General features: G+C 39.7%; 1 protein-coding gene across 3 annotated transcripts in view; it reads left to right on the plus strand.

The window, feature by feature from the left end:
- LOC119570990 (protein GDAP2 homolog) overlaps window positions 1-25,703 on the plus strand; it is a 101,041-nt gene extending 75,338 nt beyond the window's left edge. For all 3 annotated transcript variants that reach the window (XM_037918499.1, XM_037918503.1, XM_037918509.1), the window contains exons 8-13: window positions 14,249-14,429; window positions 18,552-18,705; window positions 19,726-19,865; window positions 20,427-20,532; window positions 20,934-21,026; window positions 21,366-25,703. In XM_037918499.1, the coding sequence (XP_037774427.1) occupies window positions 14,249-14,429; window positions 18,552-18,705; window positions 19,726-19,865; window positions 20,427-20,532; window positions 20,934-21,026; window positions 21,366-21,410 (719 nt within the window). In that variant the 3' untranslated portion in view covers window positions 21,411-25,703. The remainder of the gene's footprint in view (window positions 1-14,248; window positions 14,430-18,551; window positions 18,706-19,725; window positions 19,866-20,426; window positions 20,533-20,933; window positions 21,027-21,365) is intronic.
- Window positions 25,704-26,068: the final 365 nt, after the last annotated feature.

Below are 26,068 nucleotides of genomic sequence, written 5' to 3' on the forward strand. Positions count from 1 at the left end.
GATGATGCTTATGAAAGTAATAGTAATGATAACGATAAGGATGTTAATGATATCGTATCACTGATTATGAGAATTGTGAAAATTGGCAATATTTATGGTGTAGGTGATGGCAATAGTAAAAATAAGGATAAAATTGGAGATCAAGCACATGGAAGGAATGAAAGGAGGGAGACAGATCAAAAAGGCCGGTTAGCGTGATTAAGATGGCGGCCACGTATCGGGGAACGCATTAACACGCTCACTAACGAGCACATGTATGCGCCCTATGCTCCCTTTCTCCTTCTCTCTCTGCTTCCTCTTTCTCTTTGCCTTTCTCTTTCCCCCTTCTCTCCCCCCCTCTTCTCTTACTCTCTCTCTCTTCTCTCTCTCTCTCCTCTCCCCTCTCCCCTCCTCCTTCTTTCCTCTCCCTTCCTCCTGCTTTTCCTCCTCCTCCTCCCCCCCCTCCTCCTCCTCTCCTCCTCCTCCTCCTCCTCCTCCTCCTCTCCTTCTCCTCTCCTCCTCTCTCTCTCCCTCTCCCTCCCTCTCCCTCCGCCCTCCTCCTTCTTTTCCTCCTCCTCCTCCTCCTCCCCCCCTCCTCCTCCTCCCCCTCCCCCTTCCTCTGTATATATATATATATGTATATATATATATATATATATATATATATATATATATATATATATATATACATATACATACACACATACTCGATTCCTTTCATTAATCTTGCTCTTCTCACTCTTCCATATCTTAATGTGTTTCAATGGAAGCGGAGTGAATGAAATGCGTTGCATCTATTCTCCTACTTCTTCTTGTCTCTTATTCCACCTCCTCTTCCCTTTTCGATTTTTGCTTCTTGATTTTCCTCCCCCCCCTTTCCTCTTCCTTCGCGGCTCCCTCTTCCTGTTCTTTCGCGTTATCTTTTGATTCCACTTTCTTTATGTTCGTCTTGCTTCTACGCCGCTTCCTTTTCTATTTTTTATCTCCCTTCCTCTTCTTCCTGTTCCGAGTTCTCTCTTTTCTTTTTTCCATTTTATCTTTTCTGATGCTTCGATGTCAGAGAGAGGGGGAGAACGAAAGAAAGGAAGGAAGGAAGGAAGAGAAAGAAAGAAATAGAGAAAGAGAGAAGGGGTGGCCCTCCCTTTGTGCTGCGAAGGGGGGGGGTGCGAGGGGGGTGCGGCGGGGGCATTTCCGAAGAGACAGCTCGGAGGGGGGGGGGGGGAGGTACAAAAGGGAGCAGGGAAAGGGGCAGTAGAGGGAAGGGGGGGGGAGGGGGAGAAGAAGAAGGAGTAGGAGTAGGAGTAGGAGTGAGGGGAGGAGGGGGAGGGGGGAGGGGGAGGGGGTGGACGGGGAACGCGAAGAGCCACTGTCAACATCATATTCGTGTCTTTGTAGCTATGAAGGAAGTGTGTATGTATGGGGGGGGGGTGAGAAGGGAGGAGAGAGAGGCAGTAACACGGATCTTGTGGTAAATACGGCGTTCACCTCGCCCTTTTATCCACCTCCTCCTTCTTTTGTTTCTTCTCCCTCACCCTTCTCTCCAGCTCCGTCAAGCTCATCTCCTCTCCTTCCCCCTCCCCTTTCCCTCTCCCTACCTACTCCCTCTTCTCCTTTTCCCTTTCCTTCCTCTCCCTTTCCCTTCTTCCTTTCTTCCCCATTCCCCTGCAACCCGATTCATTTGCTCTCTGCTTTGTATGTGTTAGTTGTTATTGAGGGGAAGCGTCGCTTGCCCATTTGCGCGCTCTTTCGGTGTCATTGATCTGTTGATGCCGGTGACAAATGTTGATAAAGGTATTGTGAACATTTAATTTGTACGATGAGATATAAAGAAAACAGCACTGCCCCTTTTATATTCTTTTTCTTTTGATATTCTTAGAGTCGTTCGCATTTCATTGTTGGTCTTGCGATCTCCCGGGAAAACTTGCGAGAGAAATTACCGGCTGTGTTTCTGTTCCTCCTTGCTGTGACCTGTTGAGTGGGACCAACTGCGTGCGTCTGTTCGAGTCTTGCTCTCTCCTTGTCTTCAAGGAGGCGCTACCGGAGTGCTTTGTAGTCGTTCGGTTTGTTTTCTATGCCTTGTCCTTCCCGTCTCATAAGACAGCATCTAGTCATCTGCCCTGGCACGGCTATGCTATGAGAAAAGGAAGCGAGAGTAAAGGAAAGTTAATAGAAGTAAAAAGGAGGACACTACAAAGCAAGAGAAAAGGAAGCAAGGCAGAGCAGGAAGGGACGGGCAGCGACGGAGGATGTACGCTCTTAACTCACGGCCACAGTGGCAGCAGGGGTTCTGTAGCTGTGTCCTGTATCCCTGGCCGTCCTGGCAGCGAGCGAGCGCAGGCCAGGGCGAGGAAACTTGAGAGGCAATTTTCTTCGCTGGAACCGCAGGGTAAAGTAGATCGGCACCACGAGGAGGTCACAGGATTGCGTCACAATAGCAGTGCCCGCTAACTGCAATGTTTTCTCAGTGAGGACACATGATTTTTCAAAAAAAGTTTGCTCCGATTACTCCTAAATAGTTTTCTCAGCTTATTCATAAATCGTTTACTCAGCGGGAGCACGTACAAGCCCGCTGTCTCCCTCTCTTGGCCGCACCTGCTCCCTGCCAGAGCGGACGCGGCCTCACCCCGAGGGACGATCGCCAGCGCCTTGTCGATACTTATTAAAAAATTCACGCTGTCTTTTCTTCGACTGGAGGGGGGGGGGGGAAGTCGGGAGGGCGGCGGGAGGGTAAAGTGATATGACATGTCCGAGTAGTTGAGAAAATGGGTGGGCGGGCTTCCCCTCCTCCTGCCGCCCCTCGCGTGTTTGTGTCGCTCCCTCCGGTTGGAGGGGAAAGGGGCATGGGGTGGCTCTGGCTCATTATAGGGCTTGTTCTCGTTAAAAAAAAGTGTGTGTGTGTGTGTGTGTGTGTGTGTGTGTTGTGTGTGTGTGTGTGTGTGTGTGTGTGTGTGTGTGTGTTTGTGTATTTGTGTGTATTTGTGTATTTGTATATTTTGTGTTATTGTATGTATGTATGTATGTATGTATGTTATGCATGTATGTAAGGCTGTACCAAAATCAGTAGTGCTACTCATTCTAATATTGATAATAGGTTTTTCCGATAGCGTTGGTAATAGCAACAGTAGTTTCCGTTGCAGCATAACGAAGGCCTTCGTCTCGGTATAACAGCCAGGAAGTGCATGGCGATAAGTCGAGGCGGGTTGCATGACCCCTGCAGGGCGCCGGCTCTGTGTCCGCGATGTGAATGATGAGGAGATAACGGCGCTGTCTTATCTCCGGCCGCCTTTCCTGCCCTTGCGCTGGACTTAATGGCCTTGTGGTGCGTGATGGGGGGGGGGCGGCTCTTTCGCGCCCCTCTCCGGCCACCCCCTCCGCACACTTCATTGTGTCTTTGTTGAGAGTCGTTCTGTATGACTGGTGTTTTTAGTTGATTATACCTGTTTTCTTTCTTTCTGGCTTTCTTTGTTTACTTTTTCCACCTTTCCTTTTCTTCTTTTCTTAGCCTGCTCCTTTTCTTTTCTCCTCCATCTCCCTCCCTCCTTTTCTCTCTTCTCCATTTCCCCTACTCCCTACTCCCCTCAGCCCTCATCCTTCCTCCCTCTCTCCCTCCTTTCCCTCTCCGATCTCTCTCCCATCTCTCACCCTTGTCTCGCTTCTCTCCTTCCCTTCCGCCTCTTCTCCTCTTTCCCTCCATCCTCACCTTCCTTCCTCCCTCCGTCCCTTCCCTCTCGCCCCTGCCCCTCTCTCCCTCATCCCCGCCGTCATCATCTCCCTCTCACTCCCTTCTCATCTCCCTCTCCCCCTCCCTCCCCTCCCTCCTTCCCCTCCCTCCCTCCCCTCCCTCCTACCTCTGCTCCTCTCTTCCTCCCTCCTCACTCCCTCTCCCTTCCTTCCCTCTCTCCCACCCCTGCTCCTCTCTCTCCTTCCTTCCTCATCCCTCTCTCTCCCTCCCCTGTCTCCCTTCCTTCCCACCCACCCTGCCCTTCTCTCCCTCCCTTCTCCCCCCTCCCCCCCTCCCTTCGAAGAGTCCGTCCTCCTCACCTGAGACCTTTGGAGGCCGTGGCAGTGAGTCTCCGCCGTTATGGTGGCCGGTGCGCGCGTGCATCTGCGTGAGTGTAAGTGAGTTGGGGGATACACCTGCTGTGAAGTGTGACCGAGACGGAAGTGCGTTGGTAAAGATTAAAAGCGGGTCGAAGTGAAAAAGGAAAAAGAAATCGAATGGACTCTGGTAACCTTTGGCAAACGTGGAGGAATTGATGGAGAAGCTGCCTTTATTTTTGCGTCTAGCATCCTCTGCTTCTTCGTCGTCTTCACCATCTTCTCGTATCATTTTTACTTAGAGTTCACATCCATTCTTTTTTTCTACTTTCTCGTCCATTTATTTCTCGACTCTTTATCTTTTGTTCTGTATTTTTTTGTCTCTCCCCCCCCCCCCGCCGAACTTGCCTTTCGTAATTTTTTTCTCTTCTCTTTATATGTTCTCCGACTGCCCCCCTCCCTCTCTCTCTCCTTCTCTCTCTCTCTCTCTCCCTCTCCCTCTCCCTCCTTCCCTCCCTCCCTCCCTCCTTCCCCCTCTTCCTCCCCCTCCCCCTCCGTCCCTCTCCCTCCCCCTCCCTCTCCCTTCCTCCCTCTTCCCCTTTCGCCCTCTCATCCCCCTCCCCTTCTTTCTCTCCCCCTCCATCGGGTGATAGCGATAAAAGCCAAGGAAACTAAAGCGGACGGACGAGGAGCGGCGCCGGGAGTGACACAGGCGGCGGCTCTCAGGTGTGACGCAGTAGGTGTGACGGCGCTATGGTGACGGGGTGATGGGTGGTGACGGCGCTGTGATGATGGCGCGATGGTGAGGGGGCTGATGTGATGCCGCTGTGATGACGGTGAGGGTGGGTAGGATGGTGATCATGCCAGTGGTCATAGTGACAGTAGTGGGTGCACTGGCCGGACGGCGAAAGGAATGGTGAGGGTCGAAGTGGTGGTGATGCTAACTAGTAATGAAACCGATTGTGACAGTTACAGCGATAATCGTCGTGTGATAGTAACGGTTGAAACATCGTGATAGCGATGCTGTTAGTGACTGTGACGGCAATAGCGATAACTATGGCGAGAGTTATGCCTACTGTATTAACGATTGTGATGATGGTAAAAGTGACGGCGGAATTAATGTAAAGATAGAACTACAAGAAGACAAGAAGGAAAATGAGAAAATTCCACTAATATTTGTCAGTTCTGTGAATCAAAGGACGCATATTTGTTTGTTTTGTTATTTATTGCGTGTCTGCAGTGGGATGTGGAAGCGAAAGGTGGATCGTGAATGTGGATTGTTATTGGAAGGTCGTCTCTCGGCAGCGGGAAGCGGGTGGAAGGGGCGCTAGGGGAGAGAGGGAGAGCAAGAGGGAGAGGGAGGAGGGCGGAGGAGATAAGTGAATGGGAAGTAGGAAGAAGGGAGGGAAGAAGAAAGAGGGAGAGGAAGAGACAGAGGGAGAGGCAGAGACAGACGGAAAGAGGGAGAAAGAGAAGAGACAGAAAGGGCGAGGAAGAGCAGTAGAAAAAGACAGCGAGAGAGGGAGAAAATGAAATAGAAAGAGTGAGGAGAGGGAGAAAGAGTCCCATACACTTTACGCAGGATATCGGAAGAAACAGCGAAATGAAATGAACAAAATTATAAATGAAAAAGTGTGTAACGTCATATCGACTTTGAGCGTTTGAGTGACGTCGTGACTACGTCGCGAGATGGAGGGGGGGGGGGAAGCCTTAATGTCGTTTTGGGCTATTGATGGCGACGACGACGATGCAGGAAGGGGAGAGAGAGAGAGAGAGAGAGAGAGAGAGAGAGAGAGAGAGAGAGAGAGAGAGAGAGAGAGAGAGAGAGAGAGAGAGAGAGAGAGAGAGAGAGAGAGAGAAAGAAAGAAAGGGGGGGAGAGAAGAAAGAAGAAAATTACTGATAAACAGAACCAAAGTATAGCCCGAATGGGATTGGTAAATAAGGTATTCAATATACTCTAAAATAAAAGAAAATATTAGAGGAAATTTTCGTTAAAGTCTTTGTCCTACATAACGTAAATGTCTTATGGAAGTCTTTTATAACCGAAAACTCATTTAAAAGTCAGATAAAAGTCATAAGCAACGAAAAACGACGAAAGCGACGTGACGAAGTGGGTTTTCTCAAGGAATAGGGCGCGGCCGAGGTCCAGAAATGCCGCGCCGTGACCTATGGCGAGTGCCTACGAGTGCCATTTCCAGGGAGGGGATGGGGCTGTGCTGGGAGAGGGAGAGGGAGAGGGAGAGGCGAGAGGAGAGAGGGAGAGAGGAGGGAGAGGAGAGGGAGAGGAGAGGGAGGAGGGAGAGGGAGAGGTAGAGGGAGAGGGAGAGGGAGAGGTGAGAGTGAGAGGGAGAGGGGGTGTAGTAGGGGGGGTGAGGGAGGAGAGAGGAGAGAGATGAGAGGAGTGATGAGATGATGAGAGAGAAAAGAATAGAGTCGTGGAGTGAGTGAGTGAGTGATGTGGTGTGTGTGTGTGTGTGTCGCGTGTGCGTGTGCGAGTGCGTGTGCGTGTGCGTGTGCGTGTGCGTGTGCGTGTGTGTGTGTGTGTGTGTGTGTATGTGTATGTATGTATAGATGTATATATATATATGTGTGTGTGTATGTTTATGTATGCATGTATGTATGTATGTATATCCCTCTATCTACCTGTCCGTGCGTCTGCGTCTTTGTATATGTTGTGGTTTGTGTGTTTTAGGGGTAACTAGCCTGTTTTGTGTTTGGCGATTGCTTATCAATTGAAGAAAATGAAATTGGAGAAATATTGACCAAAGGCATTTTCCTGAAAAAGGGTAAAATGTTATTGATTAAATATCAGAGCCGAACTCTTCACGAAAAAAGTAAAGATTTTCGTTAAATTCACATAAAAAGAACCAGTGATGTAGAACCAATTTTTTGAAGGTGAAATGTTGAATGCTATTTTCTGGCGCATTTGCAGTCGCGGTGCAGATATGCAGCTATAATCTGAATTCATGCTCTCGTGTCAGCGCTGTATTTTGTCAAGAGTTCAAGTGTGTTGTGGTTGTTAAAATGTGTGCATGCGTGTGTGTATGTGTGCGTGTAAGTGTAGTTGTTTCAATGACCGCCAGAAACGGAGGAAGATGAAGAAAGAGCGAAGCGGAGTCCGGGCGGCCGCGAGGGAAGGCGGGCGAGCGCCAGCACGGAAGGAGGCGGAGAAAAATGTGCTTGGTGACCCGACGTCTCCTGCTTTTGGGGCCTCGCCGTGACCTTGTTTCCCTTCTTTATGTCCTTCCTCTCTCCAACCAGTTCTTATTTTGGATTTTCCTTCTTCCTTTTCTTATCCTGCTTTCTGCAGTATCGTATTTATCTGACAGGAGCGAAATCGACGGACGATGTCAAAAGAAGAGAAGGAGAAAGGAAGGATAATGGAAAGAGAGAAAAATGAATAAGAAAAAGAAAGAAAGAGAGATAGAATTAAAAATAAATAAATAAAGAAAAGGACGGAAGAAAGAAAGACCAAGACAGAAAAATTGAATAAGCGTTATCTATGACGGCAAATCCCTTGAGGTAATTTTCAACGGCGCTTGCAGCGGCGGCGGCGGCGCGGGCCTGGGTTCGACCGGCGGCGCGTGGGAAAGCACACTAATGGCCCCGACTTCCCAAACTCTCAGGAAGAGGGTGTTCGGGGGGGGGGGCAGTGGAGGGATGGAGGGGTAGGTGTGTAGGTCGGTTGCATGGGTTAGGTGGGTGGGGAGTCGATGGGTTGAGGGGGGGTCAGATGGGTTAGGTGGGTGGGGGAAAAGACGGATGAGTGGATAAGTGGGTTGGCAAGGGCGGTGGGCTGTGTGGCTAGATGGGTAGGGTGTGTGGGAGAGGAGTCGCTTGGTGGGATAGGATAGGTAAGTAGAGTTGATGGGTTTGGGCGGATGGGGGGGAGGGGGGATCCGTAGGTTGGCCGGGTGGGTGGGAGAAGAGATGAGTTTGTTAGTGGATGGCACGGAAGTATGAATGAATGCGTGGGGTGATGGGTGAGTAAATGGAGTGACTGAGAGTGGGATGGTGGCCGTGTTCGAAAATGCTTACCTGCTATTACGGTCGATTTTGAGTTGATTTAACATAGGATTGACATCTTTTCGTGCTTCTGAGGTCCGTCTGATGGCGTAGACTGAAGCACCAACTTCAGCGGAGGGTAAATTGATCACGTGATTCAGTAGGAGGGGGAGGGGGAGAGGGGAGAGGGGCCAGAAGAAGATGAAGAGGATGGAAGACGATGACTTGCGATTACGACGATGATGTAGAGGGAGGGGAGGGGGGGGAGAGGCAGGGAATTGGGGAAGGTGGTGAGGTGGAGGTAGAGGGAGGGGAGGGGGGGGAAGCAAAGGAAGGAGGAAACGGAGGGAATGTCGGAGTTAAAAAAGAAGGAAGTGATGTTTTAGGAGCAGGAGGAGGAGGAAAAGGGTGACGGCTCTCCCTCTTACCTTTCCCGGTTTCTACCTCCCCCCCCCCCCGCCCATATCCCTCCCTCACCTCCTCCCCCGCCCCGCCACCGCCGCCGCATGTGCAGATGGGGGCGGTGGCGGCGGGCGGCAGGGATCCTTCCCAGCCCTTTCCTCCGCCCTTCGTCAGGCCTCCTTCAGTGGTCTGCCGATAACCGACGAGGCCTGAGTGGTCTGCGAGCGGCCTTCGGTCTCGGGAATCGTCTCAAGGCTCGCGAGTTGCGGACGAGGAAAGCAGAGCCGCCTTTAGTCCGTGTGTTGTGCTCGGGGGCGTGACTGTGCCTGCGTGCGGGTGTGTGGGCGTGTGTTGTGTTGTGTCATGGCGCGGAGGGAGATGGAAGGGGGAGGAGAAAGAGGAGGACGAGGAAGAAGAGGAGTCTAATTTTTAGTATATTATTTTATTTGTGCGTTCTCTCTTTCCTCTTTGGATCGTAGAGGGAGGAAGGGCGAGGAAAGAGAGAATAGCGAGAGCCAGAGAACGAGGACCCGACGACAGGAATCCATACCGAGCCGCCTCACCCATGGAATGAGAGACAGACGCATTTAGCAAGAGGCAGGCACCTTTACCGACACGGCATTAGTGAAAGTGAACCATAGCCGAAGCCAGATTCATGAGTGTCCGTATGAGAGAGAGAAAAAACACGAAATCGAAATCTGTGTTATTCTTTTGACTGAAACCGTTACAAGAGAAAACTCCATAAATATTTTTTATTTAAATACCTGCATTCAACGACATGCAACGACCGTAGTCTTTATTGAAAACGGCCCATATATGTGAAAGAGAAAAAGAGTTGATGAATGTGTGTAGCCCAAGTGCGTGGACGGAAAGACTGAAATGATTGAAAGTGACGAAACCCAGCTGATTCCTGGCGAGTCAGCTGATCGCTCGCCCTCTGTCGGCGCGCTCTCTCAAGGCGGGTGATTCAAATGTGCTTCTCTTCCTCGTGCACTGTTCTTGCTATTGCCAATGCTTGTTGTTACTTTTATTTTTATTTTTTTGCTGTATTGTAATTAGCATATTTTTTATCATTAACATTTTTATCGTTAACATTTTCACCGATGTATTTTTTTTGTGGGTATCACCGTATGACTATCATCACTATTCAGTTGTTATTGTCAGTGCAAGTTATATATATATATATAATATATATATATATATATATTATATATAATTATATATATATATATATATATATATAATTAATACCCGCATTTTCTAAATAATTTGCCTCGTCCGATAATGTTCTTCACTTATTGCTTGCGTGGTTTGGTTTGGCGTTTGCAAGCATGGATGTTCAGCATTCCACGTGGTTTGCTGTTCTGGGGTGGTTCTATCCGTTTGTATTCTTTCTTTTATTACTATTGTTGCTGTTGTTATAATGATAATAATAATAATAATGTTATTATAATTATTATTATTATTATTTATCATCATCATCATCATCATCATCATCATCATCATCATCATCATCATCATCATCATCATCATCATCATCATCATCATCATCATCATCATCATCATCATCATCATCATCATCATCATCATCATCATCATCATCATCATCATCATCATCACTGTTAGTATTACTAATATTATTGTTGATAGTAATAGGAATATTAGCATAATCATTATATAATTGTCATTAATATGTAATGAATATTTCGATTAGTAGGACATAGATATTGCTCGCACACACCAACCTTTGTTCAGTTACATTTTTTTCACTTGTAGAAGTTAACGGTTTACATGTTCCATTGGAACATTTGTTTTGAGGGCTTTTATTACGTGTTTCCGCATGGCCGGTCTTCATGGCGTGTCTGGCGAATTTTTATAGCCAAACGCTCATACATCAGTATGGATACATGACCGTGAAATGCATTAGTGGAAGGAGTAAATGTCGTATACACTTTTATTTATTCAGATGTTTTCCTCATCATTTTCAACGTAATTACCGTAGTATATCATCTCTAGTGTCCTGATTGTACAGGCCGAGTTATGTAAATCTGGTGCGTGGTTCCCGTAGAGTTTGTAAAATTATGTCGTAACGTGTTTCGCGAGTTCATCGCCGGATATATGAAAGAACTGTTGGAATTGTCTTTCTTTATTCATGCTGGGTATTAAGCGATGTACATCAAAGTACATGTACATAAGGCATTCTATTTCAGTATTAGTGATGGATATAAATCTTTGCATATTGAATTATGTGTAGGTAAGGAATTGGTGTACGATAATTTGCGAAGATTATTGTTATTCTCATCGAAACACATAGAGATTGTAATTTATTGATAGTGATGAATATTAAGTTTTGAAGGCAAGATTACATACAAAGTAATCCTAAACTGTTTTAACCACTTAACGGTATTGGTTAAACACTTTTATGGTTATTGCATCTAGAAACACAAATGTTTCTTTAGTTACAACTACAACTGTTACAGTTTTCCAATAATGAAAATTTGAATATAGGATTCTGTGATAGCATATTATGGCAGTTTAAATCACTTTTGCTAGTGTTCATTGCTGTTTTGTAGTAATGTGGATCAAAATATGTTTTTTCAAGTGTCGTAAGTTAGGAAACTTCCAACGTTTTTTAAGTTCATAGCATTCTGTTAATTATTGAATGTGTGTGTCATGAGCAGTAACTGCAATTTAATAAAAAGTTTTTTTTCTCATTAATTACTATCAAGTACTTGGTTTGATTAATATATCTTTTACAGCCTTTATATACATATTTTCATTGTATGTACATAAACTGATATGAAACATGAAATGTATGAAAGTATTATTTTTCAGTCACTTTTTTTTTCTTCTTTTTTTTGAGGGGGTGGAGGTAAAATAACAATGTTGGAGGAAGTGAGTTTGTGAAGTTTTAATTTTTGTTGAATTGAATGTGCAGGACAGGAAGTAATTCATTTTACTTCTACTACATGTTTGAAAGTTCTGTTTTTGGTTCACTTACTTTGTGTGGATGGGTGGGTATTTTTAAGCGAGTGGTACTAACTGTATTAAATATCTGCTACAGTTTATAGTGAGGAGAGGAATTTTGTGTCTTTTCTGTGTATCTATCTACATAGACAGAAAGGTTAACATCCTGTTCATAGAAATGTGATTACTTGGATGCATTTATGCAGTTGTCATTTCCTTTCAATCTTGATGTTTGTCCTTCTATTTTTTAATTATGATTCATGTTCTTTTCCATTTTTATAGGTAATTTTGAAATTTTAGTATATGTATTTAGTAAACATGCATGTTTTTCATTGCATGTTGTAATGAAAAATTAGTACAAATATTGTCAATATGTCATTTGTTGCACGGGGAAGCAGTGCAAGTACTCTGTTTCAGTTTTTTCTTTCTTTCTTTTTCTTTTTCTGTTATTGCTGCTGTTGTAGGACTGACCCAAATTTTTTATTGATGTTATATTTCTGGTCAAGCTTTGCTGCCTCACCTGACCCTTTTGGAAAGGAGGAAGATTGATTGGGTTGTTTTTGTGATTTTTTGTTTCATTATACTTATTTGCATATTGTTATTTTTCTTTAGTTATGTTTTATGTGTTACTGGTTATGGATTAAATGAGAATTACAATGTTGTAATTATTGGTTTCTAAGGCACTGATGATTAATTATCTTATCAATGAATAAAAAATTGCCATTTGCATGACACAAAAAGTCACAGAGACAAAAAGCAAGTGGTGTCACACTGACCACTTCTTTTCGAGCAGAGAAAAGCTGAACTCCCAAGAGTGAGGGAGAAAGGAAAAGGTCACAAAGAGATGGAAAGGTCAGAATGATAGGGATGTGAAGGGAGGGTGCAATAGAGGGGTAGGTATTTCAGGTAGGGGGATAGAAAGGTATGTTGTGTATTCGTTTTGTTTTTTTGTGTGTTTTGTGAGCCTTCTGTTGCATCTTCCTCATTGTTGATTTAGACTATTAAAAAGTGTATCTACTTAAAAGGATGCACACATTTGTATTGGAATGAAGTTTAACCATGGACTATGCAAGTACTGTTATTGATCTCATCCCATGGTGACTTGATGTTCTGCTGTTGTTATTATCATTATTATTATTATTGCTGCTATTATTGTTATTATCATTATTATTATTATTATTATTATTATTAATTTTTTGTTGTTATTATTTTTTTTATTATTGTTGTCATTGTCATTGTCATTGTTGTCGTTGTTTTTTTTTTTTTTATTATTATTATTATTATTATAATAGTATAATAATATAATAAAATGATATAATAATAATAATAATAATAATATAATAATATAATAATAATAATAATATATAATTATTATTATTATTTATTATTATTATATATATTATTATTATATTACTATTACTATTACTATTACTATTACTATTACTATTACTATTACTGTTACTGTTACTGTTACTATTACTATTACTATTACTATTACTACTACTATTATTATTATTATTATTATTATTATTATTATTATTATTATTATTATTATTACTACTATTACTATTATATATATTATATTTTTTTTTTTTCATTACTTTTGTAATTGTCATCATCATCATCATCATGGTTACCATTATTGGTTTTGTAATCATTGTCATTATCATCATCACAATGGCTTTCATTATCTTGGTTATGAATAATATTATGATAAATGTTATTATTTGATTTTTGTTTCCTTTAAATACATTGGGAGAAATCTCGGTAATCTTACCTTATTGGAAAGATTTTCTGTATTCGGAAAATAACACAGAAAGAGAAAACATACTCCGATTTGATGCTTGTCTTTTATAACATTGTATCATGAGCTGAAGTTTTTCTTTTCTTTTCTTTTTTTTCTTTTTTTTCTATCTCCTGCTGCAGCTTTCATATTTTCTTAGCCATCCCTCTCTTTGTCTTTACTTCATCTGGCATTTTTACTATATTTTTATTTTCTTTCTTTCTTTTTATAGGAACAGTACTGGTTGCTGTTGAAGAATGCATTACTTTTATCACCTTTAACCACAATTTTGCTTGCTCTTAGGGGGAAATATGATGGAATTTTAAGCTTAGATATTGGAAATTTTTACCAATAGCCATAGTAGGATATGAAGCTTTGGCTATGGTGAGCATTTTTTACTACTCTTGTTATGTTTATCATTAATAGTAGTAGTCGTATAAGTGTTCATTATTATTATTATTATTATTGTTGTTGTTATTTTTATTATTATTATTATTATTATTATTATTATTATTATTATTATATTTGTTATTTTATTATTTATTTTATTATTATTATTATTATTATTATTATTATTATTATTATTATATATATTATATATTATTATTATTCATGTTAATGTTAATGTTATTACTATTGCTATTATTGTTGTTATTTTAATTATTATTATTGTTGTTTTATTATTATTATTATTATTATTATTATTATTATTATTATTATTATCATTATTATTATTATTATTGTTGTTGTTGATGTCATTGTTATTGTTATTGTTTTTTTTTTTTTCTTTCGTTCTTTTTTTATCATCATTATTATCATTATTATCATCATTATTATTATTATATGATGATGATGATGATGATTATAAAAGTTATTGCTATAATTTTTTTTACTGTTTTTCGTATCATCATCATTATTATTATCATCTTTATTACAGCTTTTACCATTATAATTATTGCCATAATATAAAAAGCAAAAGGAATACACAAAGTAATTATGATACTGCATTACTGTTAGACGTATTGCCCCTCTCACAAGACAAACCTCAACTAACCTTGGCATCATTCTTGCAGACCTGGAAGACTCTGCAGACTTGGCAGCGCAGTTCCAGTCGTCTGTGAGCATTGGCGACCACGCCTTCTCACAAATGGAGGAGGACATTGACAAGCAGAGGCTTCTTGGGGGTCAACCGGCCTATGCCACGGCTGACCCTGAGACTGCCTCCATGACCTCTGACCTCCAGCACAAGCAGAGGTGAGGAGTGCGCTTTCATTGGGGTTTCATTTATTTTTTCTTTTCTTTTCTTTTCTTTTCTTTTCTTTTTTCCTCTCTTTTGTTTTGGTATGGATGTGTGTATCATAATTTGCTATTAATTATACATTAATGAAGTAATGAAAACCAGTATTTTTCCTTTGTTTCGTATTTTTGTTTCATTCTCTTTCTTGATAATAGAATATGACATTGAGATGAGAGATTGAAAGTTGTCATGATATTACAGTGAGGAAATTAACACAGTTGACTGAGTCTTGTGATTACAGTTTGCTTAATGCTTTCCAGGCTGTTCAAAGGTTCCTAGTAGTGGTAGATATTAGTAACATTATGGATGTATTTCTTGCTAGCTGTATGCCATTATAAACCTAGAACATACAAAATAGTAGCTCATTTTCTTTCCCAGATAAGAACAGATCAAAGATAAACCTTTCAGTATGTTTTTAAGGAAATTATTACAAGTTTGACTCTATAAAATACTCTTTCTCTACATGATGTGTCACACCACACGACTCTCATATTTGCCACATTGAAATAGATCTTATTACCGCAAGCAAACATGTATTCTGAAGGGAATTATTTTCGTAAGTAAAAGGCAACTCTCCCTAAATACTGAACTTACTGTTATTGACTTGTGGCTTATCTTTGGTTGAGGTGATTGCAAATGAACTTGATTAATGGTCAATCAAAGCAAGAGGGTCTTCTAGTTTTTTCCTTTGGTTTCCCATTTTCTTTCTCTTCTCTCTTTTCTCTTTTTGTACTTATGATAGAGCTTTCCACTTTGTTTTATGTGTTATTTGTGATCTGCTTTTGTGTGAAAAAGAATATATGGTTCTTTTATATGGTGGTCTCATTATAGTGCCATATATAGATTTAAAAAAGAAATTAGATTAGCATCTCATTGCCTGTTTATCTAATATTAAGAATACAACACTGAAATGAAAGGTTTTTCCTTCTAAATGTCAAATATTGTACTTTATTGACTGAAAGGAATTTATCAGGGAGAAAAACAATATAGCACATTTTATATATATATATATATATATATATATATATATAAAATATATATATATATATATATATATATATATATTATATATAATAAATTTATACTCACGATCTAATGGCATATCGTATGATTTATAAAAATTGAAAATTTTGATTAGGCTCAATGCCAGATATCATATCCAAGCGCTTAGGTAGATATTATACTCATGGCATATAGGAATGTACTGTGTGTGAGCTATAGCTTGAAGATTGCCAGCTCTAGGGAAGATATTTTCCATGCCCAGAATCCTATTCCTGACTTGACTGACAACACAAGTAGAAAATATAAAAAAAAGTCATAACTCAATGTTGCTTATCTTACTGTTATTAACCCTTTTCCGACGGGTAGTATTCATAGAGGCCGGGGCCTTGCTGCCGGGGGCTTATATCGTCGCCCTAGCATGCGCGACCACTCATGCCAAATACCAGCATCCCATACCATTTACTACTAAGTAATACTACGAAGATATGTTGTTATGTTGTTTTCATTATTTTCCAAAGTCTCTACTTGCCAAACTTCCTGATAAATCGAGACTGAAGGATATTTTTCTTGTTATATAGACTCCATAGTTGATCGTTATTCTATCTATAGTCCGAATAAAATAAGCAGCGTGCGGCATCATGGAGTTGAAATCGTCTTTTTTTTTTTTTTCATAGTAAAAATGAGAAAGTGTTAAAAACGATTTATTCACACTTTCAGTGGCAGAAAAATAATCTTTTGCCATGATTGTTAAAAAAAAAAAAAAAACTCATGGCATGTCCATACATACACTATGGCATGTGCGTACGTGCCCCTCGGCAGATGGTCCCGCCATGCCATGGCATGTGCATACAAGCCCCTCGGCAGATGGTCCCGCCATGCCATGGCATGTGCATACAAGCCACCCGTCGGCAAAGGGTTAAACAGAGATGTAGACAATCTAGAAAGACATTATGGAATCTGCTCAGTAAAACAGTCTATTACCATGTTGATACAGGATAACAAAGAAGAAAAACAAAAAACAAAAAAACAAAGAGATTATACCATTGCAGAGGTGTCTTGATCCCCCACAAGAGTGTTTGGGTGAGCAGATTCAAGACACTCAAGAAAGCCTAATGCCTGGATTTTGGTTCTTGGTTTTTTTAAAAAAAAAATTGAGTCTGCTCAAAGAAAACAGCCTATTATCATCTTGATACAACCATGATTATCAGTGCTTACGTGTAATTTGTTTGATAGATGCTGTTGGGTCTGTTTTTAAATAACATGAACTTTTGCCCCTGTTACATATGTAACCAGTGATTGGACTTCTGTGCTGTTTGGACCTTGGATCTGGGTGCTTTATGGATCACATGAAAATGGAACTTATCTGTCCCACTTGTGAAACTTGTGTGTGGTGACGCCCTGTGCTTCTTCAATGCATTTCTCTTTTTATGCACTTTTTGAAATGATCAATGCACTCTGGGATCTTTGCCCCTCTTCCGTGATGCTCACAAGACAATCCTGTCTTGCCCAAACATATTTATATGAGATGTTCATTACCCCAAGGAAAGTTTTTCATAACTATGTCAATAATATATAATTGTGTGTGTGTGTGTATTGTATGGTTGTGTGTGTGGTTTGTTGGTTGGTTTTGCTGTTTGTGTTGTGGAGTGTGTTGTTTGTTGAGTGGGGTGTGTGTTTTGTTACTGTTCGCTTTAAGTTTGTAATGATGTTGTTTTTGGGTCACTGTTGTTGGTGTGTGTTATTGCTGTGGGTGTTTGTTGGTGTGTGTGTAATAAATGATTACGGTGTGTGTTGTGTGTGTTTGTGTTTGTGTTTGTGTTTGTGTTTGTGTTTGTATGTGTGTGTGTGTTTTGTTGTTGGTTTGTATTTTTTGTTTTGATAGTGTTGTTTGTGTTTATGTGTGGTGTGTTGTATTAGTGTGTGTTGTGTTGTGTTAGTTATGTGTATATGTGTTTGTGTGTTATTAGTTGTACATATATATATATATATATATATATATATATATATATATATATATAATATATATATATATAGTGTTAATGTGTTTGTATTTTGTTTGTAGTGTTTAATTGTGATTTTATGTTACCCTTATATGTTACTCTTAGAGACACACACGCATCACACGGACACACAAACACACACACACACACACACACACACACACACACACACACACACACACACAAACAACACACACACAACACACACACATATGTATTATATTAAATACAACATGTCAAGTCTTACAAAATATAGAATAATCTTGGCAAATTTGAATTCAAATAATGGGCGATCTTATGCAGATATGGCTTGATGAATTGGAAAGACAATTAACTGTATAATCTGTGGTTGTTATTTGTCTAACAATTGTTATATTCATTTTTGCAGTACTTCTTGACTTCAAGTTCACATATATGCGAGTTGAGCAAAAAAAAAATTATATTTGTCTCTAATTTATCCTTGAAGGAATTTATGTCCATTTGTCATTTGAAAGCAATTCACTAATCTTCATATTTATATCTTCGTCTGTTAATCATTTCATGGTAGAATTAGGATATTTTCTTAATCCAAATGTTTTATAGTAACCATTAGTAACTAATCTTTACTCTGAATGCTGTTTTTGTTTTGTTTTGTAATCACTGTATCTTTTGATTAGATGCATGGATTAGTTTTCATACAGTATCAGTGACTGCTGCACACTGGCACTAACTTGGCACGGAATATGGTTATTGATATTATTATCATTGTTTATTATTTATATATTAATTTTTTGTTTGCTTATATCATTAAAAAAAATCCTGACTGCCAACTGTAGTGGCATTCATGTCACTGAGAAACTACACAGATTTGTTGTAGGAGCCAGTGACTGATTTTTGTAGAAAATCTGTAGGGGATGAAACCAAGGGAGGTGAAAAGTAGGGCACAGGGAGAAGGGAAGACTGAGGCCAGAGCAAAGATCACAAGAGGCAGGGTATCCATGCCAAGTTAGCTTATACGTAGCCCAAAAATATCTGAAAGTCATTGCAACTTCCTTCTCAAGCTTATGTTTTGATTTTTGGACTATTCCTCCCCAACAGGTATGAGAGGCTCCTTCGCCGTGCCAAGACTGAGGATCTGAGCGAGGTCTCGGGAATTGGGTGCCTCTACCAGTGTGGGGTTGACAAGTTTGGCCGTCCCGTTATCATCTTCATCGGCAAGTGGTTCAAATTCAACGAGATCAATCTGGAAAAGGTATGTATGTGATAAGTAGTTTTCTTTTCTTTTGTTCTGTCTCATTATTATCACTGTAGTTTTAGTTTATATCTATTTTCTTCTTTACATGTTTCCTTTTTACTGTTATCTATTTTTATTTTCCATTTTTTTTTTTTTTTTTTTTTTTTTTTTTTCGCCTTTTCTCCATGCAAGACTCTATGCAAGACTTGAATTTTCTCTCATCCTTTAGGGATTATTGCTGAGATCTTATTTACCACAATTGTGGCTAATCACAGAATGTACCCACAGTCTTATTCACCATAATTAGGCTAGTCAGAAACTGGAGGGATATTTTCTCACATCTTTTTTATTGTAAATGAGATGTACTTAGTTTCCAGTAATATATCTGGTACAGTTTGTAGAGTTTCCATCAGTCACACCCACGATATCTCTGATTCTCTCTCTCTTTCTCCCTCTCCCTCTCCCTCTCCCTTTCCCTCTCCCTCTCCCTCTCCCTCTCCCTCTCCCTCTCCTTCCTCTCCCTCTCCCTCTCCCTCTCCTCTCCCTCTTCCCTCTCACTCTCTCTCTCTCTCTCTCTCTCTCTCCCCTTCTCTCCCTTCTCTCCCTTCTCTCCCTCCTCTCCCTCCCACTCCCATCCCTCCTTCCCTCCCTCCCTCCCTTCCCTCCCTCCTCCCTCCCTTCCTCCCTCTCTCCCTCTCTTGCTCTCTTGCCCCCCCCCCTCTCCTCTCTCTCTCTCTCTCTCTCTCTCTCTCTCTCTCTCTCTCTCTCTCCTCTCTCTCTCTCTCTCTCTCTCTCTCTCTCTCTCTCTCTCTCTCTCTCTCTCTCTCTCTCTCTCTCTCCTTCTCTCTCTCCTTCCTCCTCTCCCTCTCCTCCCCTCCTCTCTCCCTCTCTCCTCCCCCTCCTCTCCCTCTCCTCTCTCCCTTTCTCTCCTCTCCTCCCTCCCTCCTCCCTCCCCCCTCCCTCTCTCCTCTCTCTCTCCTTCTCTACTTCTCTCCTCTCTCTCTCCTGATTTGATATCCATTTTCTATTTTTCCTCAGGCCATCCTTTACCTGATCTACCTGCTAGACCCCTTGGTGCGTGGTGACTATGTGATCGTCTATTTCCACACTATCACCACAACAGAGAACCATCCCTCGCTTGCTTGGATCAGGGAGGTCTATGAGGTCCTTGAGTATAAGTAAGTGCCAGATATGATTTTGGGGGGGTGATGTCCACAGCTGAGTGGTTGTGAGATGTACTCTGTCTGTCTTGCATTTCATCTCAAGAAAAGAAAATGGCAACCCAGACTCTGAAGTACTCTTATTTGTTCAAATCAGCTGATACTTAGTGTACATATGCATGTAATTATGTACAGTACTTTTATTGCTTTACACTATATTACTTTTTCACAAAAGGGAAATTGGCCTAGTTTACAAAGGGTTGCTAGATTTTCCTTTCCTGAGATTGGACAGAATTAAGGCAATTGTGTTTTCAGTACTGAAAGACATGTGAGGAACCGTAAGTGAATGCTTATTTTGTTTATGCTTGTATTTGACAAGACTTGTTTGAAGTGTTTATGCATATCCCCTGTGTAATTGGATGTGTTTGTAGGTGGGGTTCGGTATTGAGGATGGTGTGTATCTCTTTGAGGCTATGTATAGAGGGGCATTAGTGAATGCATAAACATGTACTGATAATGGTGTTGTGCAATGTATTTCCAATGATCATGCTGAGAATTTCTTCTCCTCCTTCCTCCCAGATACAAGAAGAACCTCAAAGCCTTCTACATCGTTCACCCAACTCTATGGACCAAAATTATGACTTGGTGGTTCACTACTTTCATGGCTCCACAGATCAAGCATAAGGTGAGGTGGTTTTTCTGTGCTGTGGTATAATGCGCTGTACTGTCACAGTGTGTTATAATGTACTATTATTTTATAGTGGTTTATAGTGTTACAGTGTATTATAATTCCTCAGGTCAAGCACAAGGTGAGTTTTTTTTTTTACTAGTGTTTTAGTGTATGATGTTGTGATGTAGTATTATAGTGTGTTATGGCTTCTCAGATCAAGCATTGAGATTAACTGTTATTTAGTCTGATTGCAGCTTTATGCTGTAGTGAATATCATAGTCTGTACTTTGACAATTATGAATTACTATGAATTTTTATGGTTTTGTTGTGGCTTTTTGGCATGTCACATAATCTAACATCAATCACTTTTTGTGTATCCATGTAGCCAGGACTTAATCTCTTCTGGTTTCCCTCAGGTTCACTCTGTTCCTGGCGTTGAATACCTGTATGACATCATCGATCAGGACCAGCTGGAGATCCCTGCATACATCACAGAGCATGATATGACAGTGAGTGGAATCTTATGTCTATGGACATTTTACCTTTTTTAATGGATAACTTGATTTTTTCTCTTTCACTTTTGTGCTAGAAAAGAATTGTTATAAATTGGTTGATAGGAAACACTTTTTCACAAAAGAGGATAGGAAATAGTATTAAGTGATCATTAAGAATACTGTTGAGGAAAATTTTCATTCTTGATTATTTTAAGCAAAATACAGAATTTAGAACATTATATTTTGTTACATTTTGAGGGTTATCCTGATAAAATTCATCTTGTATATATATAGATTTTCTTTGTAATGTAAAAGTATTTCCCAGGTTTTTCTTATTATTTTTCCTGTTCACAGGTGAATGGAATTCGCTACTACAAGCCAGGCTCGGCATCCTCATGAAAAGCTTTGAATTTCTTTGAAAATCCAGAGATGGAATGAGGAAAGATGTTTCATGTTTTTTATTTTTCATTCTTTCTTTTTTCTGTTAATGAGTCTGTAGTGTGTGACATGCAATAATGATAATAATTATAAAATGAATGAAAAATCAGGAATAAAAAAACAAAATATGCCGAGAATGAAAAGAAGTGGAGCAAGGATTTTTCAGTGCAGTATTGATGTATGATAGTTGGCATTTTGATCACATTTTCTCATTCTTCCATTGTGGAGAAATATTTTACGTTGTTTTTACAAAGAGCTTTGTGCAGTGATGTAACATATCTTAGCACTACACTTTAGATTGTGGCCTTGTTTTAAGAAAAAAGTAATAATAATAATAATCATAACAATATATCATATATGTAAAAATAAGTCATGCCTGATTCCCCCTTGATCAAGGTAGATATTACATGCACTATTCATGTCCTTTCAAGATAGTAGAGTAGAAATCAAAATATATGGAAGATATAGAAAGCAAACCATAAATGTAGAGAAAAGAAATCCATCTTTTTCTCTCTCTCTCTCGGGTTGGGGGAGCATGTGTTTTGTATATACCATTAACCTATTTTTACTGGCAATATACCCATTGCTCAATAACTTACCAAGGAGTCTCCTTACCTCCACCCCTTACCCTCTAACCCCCTTTCCCCCTTTCTCTCAAAGCTTCCCTGACATGAGCAGTAATATCTTTTTTTTTTCTGTGGTGTACATAAACAATCAAGGTGTTTGTCAGTGAATTGAGGATGCAATCAACATATCTCTCTTGTGTATGTACGTATGTGCGTGTGATGGAGCCATATTCGGTGTTCCAATTTTTTTTCTTTTCTCTTTCTTTTCCAATTGTCATGGCATTGATTAAAACCTTGTTGGAGATAGAGTGGTTTATGTTTGTTTTCCTTCTTTTTTGTTTGTTTTTTGTTTTTAAATATTACTGTTTTGCGTATGCTTTTGTCTGTTCTTGCTTTCTTTTTTATATATTTTTCTTTAAGTACACCATTTTTGATGACTTTACATAAGACATTGGTTTATGAAAGAATGTTCTCATTGTTGACCACTTATGTGCTTTGCAAATTAAATGTTATAAGGCTTTCCAGAATGTCTATGTTTGCATGTACTTGCATATGTGCATTTTTGAGTGAGGGAATGAAGGGGACAAGAGAGAATGAAGAAGAAAAAAGAGAGTAGAGAAAGGAGAAGGAGAGAAAGTGACTGTGTGTCTTGAATGCGTAAATACAACCGTTTGGATCTGGACAAGGAATGAAGAATTTTGTATGTAACCTTGTACCATTTAAATTGTAGAGCATATCTAATTATCTTCTCTTTAAAGTTCAACAACACAATACACTGAAAGTCACTGTAAAAAGCATGAGATTTTTGTAAATTAAGAAGAGATTAACAATCTAAGAAGTAAGACAATAATAGATTTTTCTTGTATTTATTTACAAAGAAATTCACCTGAGTCTTGTTATTTGCTTCCATTAAAATCATATTCTGTAATTAGTACAAGAAAAGTTGCATTTACATATTTATTTATGTTTTACTTATATACATATGTTTTATTGAAAGCTTATTTACAGAGGTTCTATTTACTCTCTTATTTCTTTGTTTTCTTCATTCCCATTTTTAGTATGAATTATTAGTATAAGAAGAGAGCAAGTAATATGATATATAGTAAAGTATGATCAAGTTTAAGGGGAGCACTGGAGTAGAACATACATATCATTGAATTAATAATAAAAAAGAGAAGAATATTATTAATTGAATTAAAGCAAATATTCTCAATCGTGGTTTATCCATTTCTCACTGGCAAAATCCTAAAAGCGTCTTATGTGATCCCTACTTATACAGAATTTTGAAGTTTAGAATATGTTTTTATTATATGCAATTAACTTCATTCAGTATGAATATCTAGCTAGAATAAAAGGTAAGATTTTTAATCCTTTTTTAAATGCTGTAAGTTCCTGGAGTGAAATTTTAAGGCTGGGAAATCATAGCCATAAATCAAGCATTACTTGGGCAACGTTTTTTTGCCACTTGTGTGCCTCTCTCTGCTACTTTTGGTTGTTTAATCAGTCAGAGAACCTGTATGAGATGCAGCCTGTAAAGAATGCCATTTTGATAAGGTGTTGATGATTAGTAAGCTTAGGTATCAGGAGGCACCACCTTCATTGCTGACAGGTGTTATCTAGGATTATATTAATTTCTGTCTGGAGCCATGTGTTCCTTTTAGGTGTCTCATTTACTGGAAATTCTCATGTGGAATCTTGGATAAATACAAGTTCTTGGAAATGAGCTTCTCAGATGTTAGATGTGTATTCTTGTGCGATGACACCAGATGGTGAAGCATAAATTGCTTTCCTCGGTCTCATGGTCATTGCTCACATTATGGCCTTCCATATTACTGACAGCTGGCTAGTGATGTCTCTGAGAATGTGTGTAAAACCAAGGATGTTATATACCTTGTCTTCTTACCAGTCTTGGTGGTGACAGATTCACTGGCTATCCTCCTCTCCATGTGATTATATTCTTTGGTGACAAGATGTTCTTTATAAGAGCCTTGTTCTTCATTTAACCCAATCCTGACAGGTCACGTGTACACATGTCATAACAAACCGCTTGGTCTGTGGCGTATGGCTGTATGTGCAGCAATGCGCCAGAGCACATGGAGCTGGAAGTTCCGCTACATGTAGTGGATTCCTGTGCCCAGTGTCTAGACGTTGCCAGAAATGACCAGAGTTTATGATGCTGAGAGATTTCTCATACCTGGCCCCATTGGGTTAATCTACAGAGAGCTTTGTATACATTCAAGTCCTTGTCATCAACAAAGAGTGACCAGAGTTGCACCACACAGTCTCCATGTGAGCTGTAATTTGATGTCACCTCTGTAGTAATAGTGTTTAGGTCTTAGTAACAAAACAAATATCAAAGGGAAGTTTTAATATGTTGCAAAGATTCCAGCTTAAAAGTTCTTTCCTAAAAATTCTTTTGTGGGGCAGCATGTCCTGCTCCAGTTATGAGGCAAAAATAATCTTTCATGACATTTGATATAAGAGCCTTTATGCAAGTTGTCAGGTTGTGAAGCTATGCCACATTCATGGACAAGCATCTTTCAAAAGTAGATTATGTTTTTGGTAAGGTTATGTTGTGGTATCTGAGATACAGCTGTGGGTTTTTGGTGTGGGAGAGCAGGTTAGCGAGAAAGGTAAGATCAGGATAGGAGGAAGTATGGACAGTGCAGAACAACTAGCAGTGGCAGACATGTTCAAACCATGGAGGAGGGTGGCCTTTCCTTCTTCAAGCTTTTTTCCTGTCTCCCTGACTTACTTTTTATGCTCTTGTCTTTATCTTAGGCTTTTGGATTTTCATAACTTGCTGAAATAAAGCATTAATGAAGTTTGAAGAAGACCCACTGAGTGACAAAATGTAGCTCATCCCAGTCCCCTTGTTAAATGCTGATCACCACCTAGGCCTTGGGGCTTGTATACTTGTGCAACATAAGGCCAGTTAGCTTCTAAATGTCACTGAAAATCTGCCATAACTGCTTATTTTGTAAGTTTTGCTAGAAAACTTTAGCTTGAGAAAGCTGAAGGATACCCAAACATAGGAATTTTTTTCCTGAATGTCAATATTTTCCAATAATGCACTATCCTCTCCGATGCTCCCCTTAAGGAAGCAGTGGTCAGTGCCTATGAAGTCACACATAAAGAAATGGTAAGGTGATGATGTTAGATCAGAAAATTACACCTGACTTGACTGCATTGTCAACTATTTTACTGTTAACACTTAAAATAATATAATGTATATAATGTCTTTTTGTTCTCAAAAAGAGGAAGCCATAGAAGAAATATAAGGGAAAATTATTATCTGTTGACCATGCTTAAATCTTGTTAATGATATTGTATATACTTATCTAAGATGTTATACATTGCACATTATGAATTGAGCAGTATGTTTAAGCAGTGTACTATACTTTGTGGCATGTCAGCTCAGTTTCAGGTCAAAATAAAACTCCTGTCAGAATGTGCTTCCAACAGTGGGTTGGAGTTCAGAGATAGCACAGTTTTCTTATTTTCAGATCAGTTCTTGTTAACGTTGAAGAGTGTTCTGAACTATCTTGTTTCTTATTGGCAAAGAATGGAAACTAGTAGTAATAATAATTGATAAGAAAAGAGAAATAAATAGTAACAGATAAGTTAAAAGAAAGTGTGATGACTCTGAACTTTCTCCCTAAGAAGTAAAAAAAAAAAAAAAAAAAAAGGTAAAAGAAAGAAGACTTAAGTGAGACTTCAGATCACTCGATATCCTCGTCATCACTTACTTCAGGTTACACGTGCATTGCAAATCAAATACAAGCACCCAAGCTGAGGTTTGGTGTGCACTGTGGCATTAACCAGTGAGTAGTGTGTTATTAAAGTAGATATGCACAGGTCTCTTTGGAAAGCTTGTGAGAACTATAGCTGGGAAACTATTTTCACTTTGAACAGATACAAGGCATTTTTGTTTTTATTTGTTTTATGATTGCTATCTTTTTGTTTGAATTTTTTTTTTTATTCATCAGAATCTTGAATATATGCATTTAAATATTAAATTCATTTAGATTTATGGAAATATCCACAAATGTG

The sequence above is a fragment of the Penaeus monodon genome, chromosome 4, assembly GCF_015228065.2.
Source record: "Penaeus monodon isolate SGIC_2016 chromosome 4, NSTDA_Pmon_1, whole genome shotgun sequence".
Lineage (NCBI taxonomy): Eukaryota > Metazoa > Arthropoda > Malacostraca > Decapoda > Penaeidae > Penaeus > Penaeus monodon.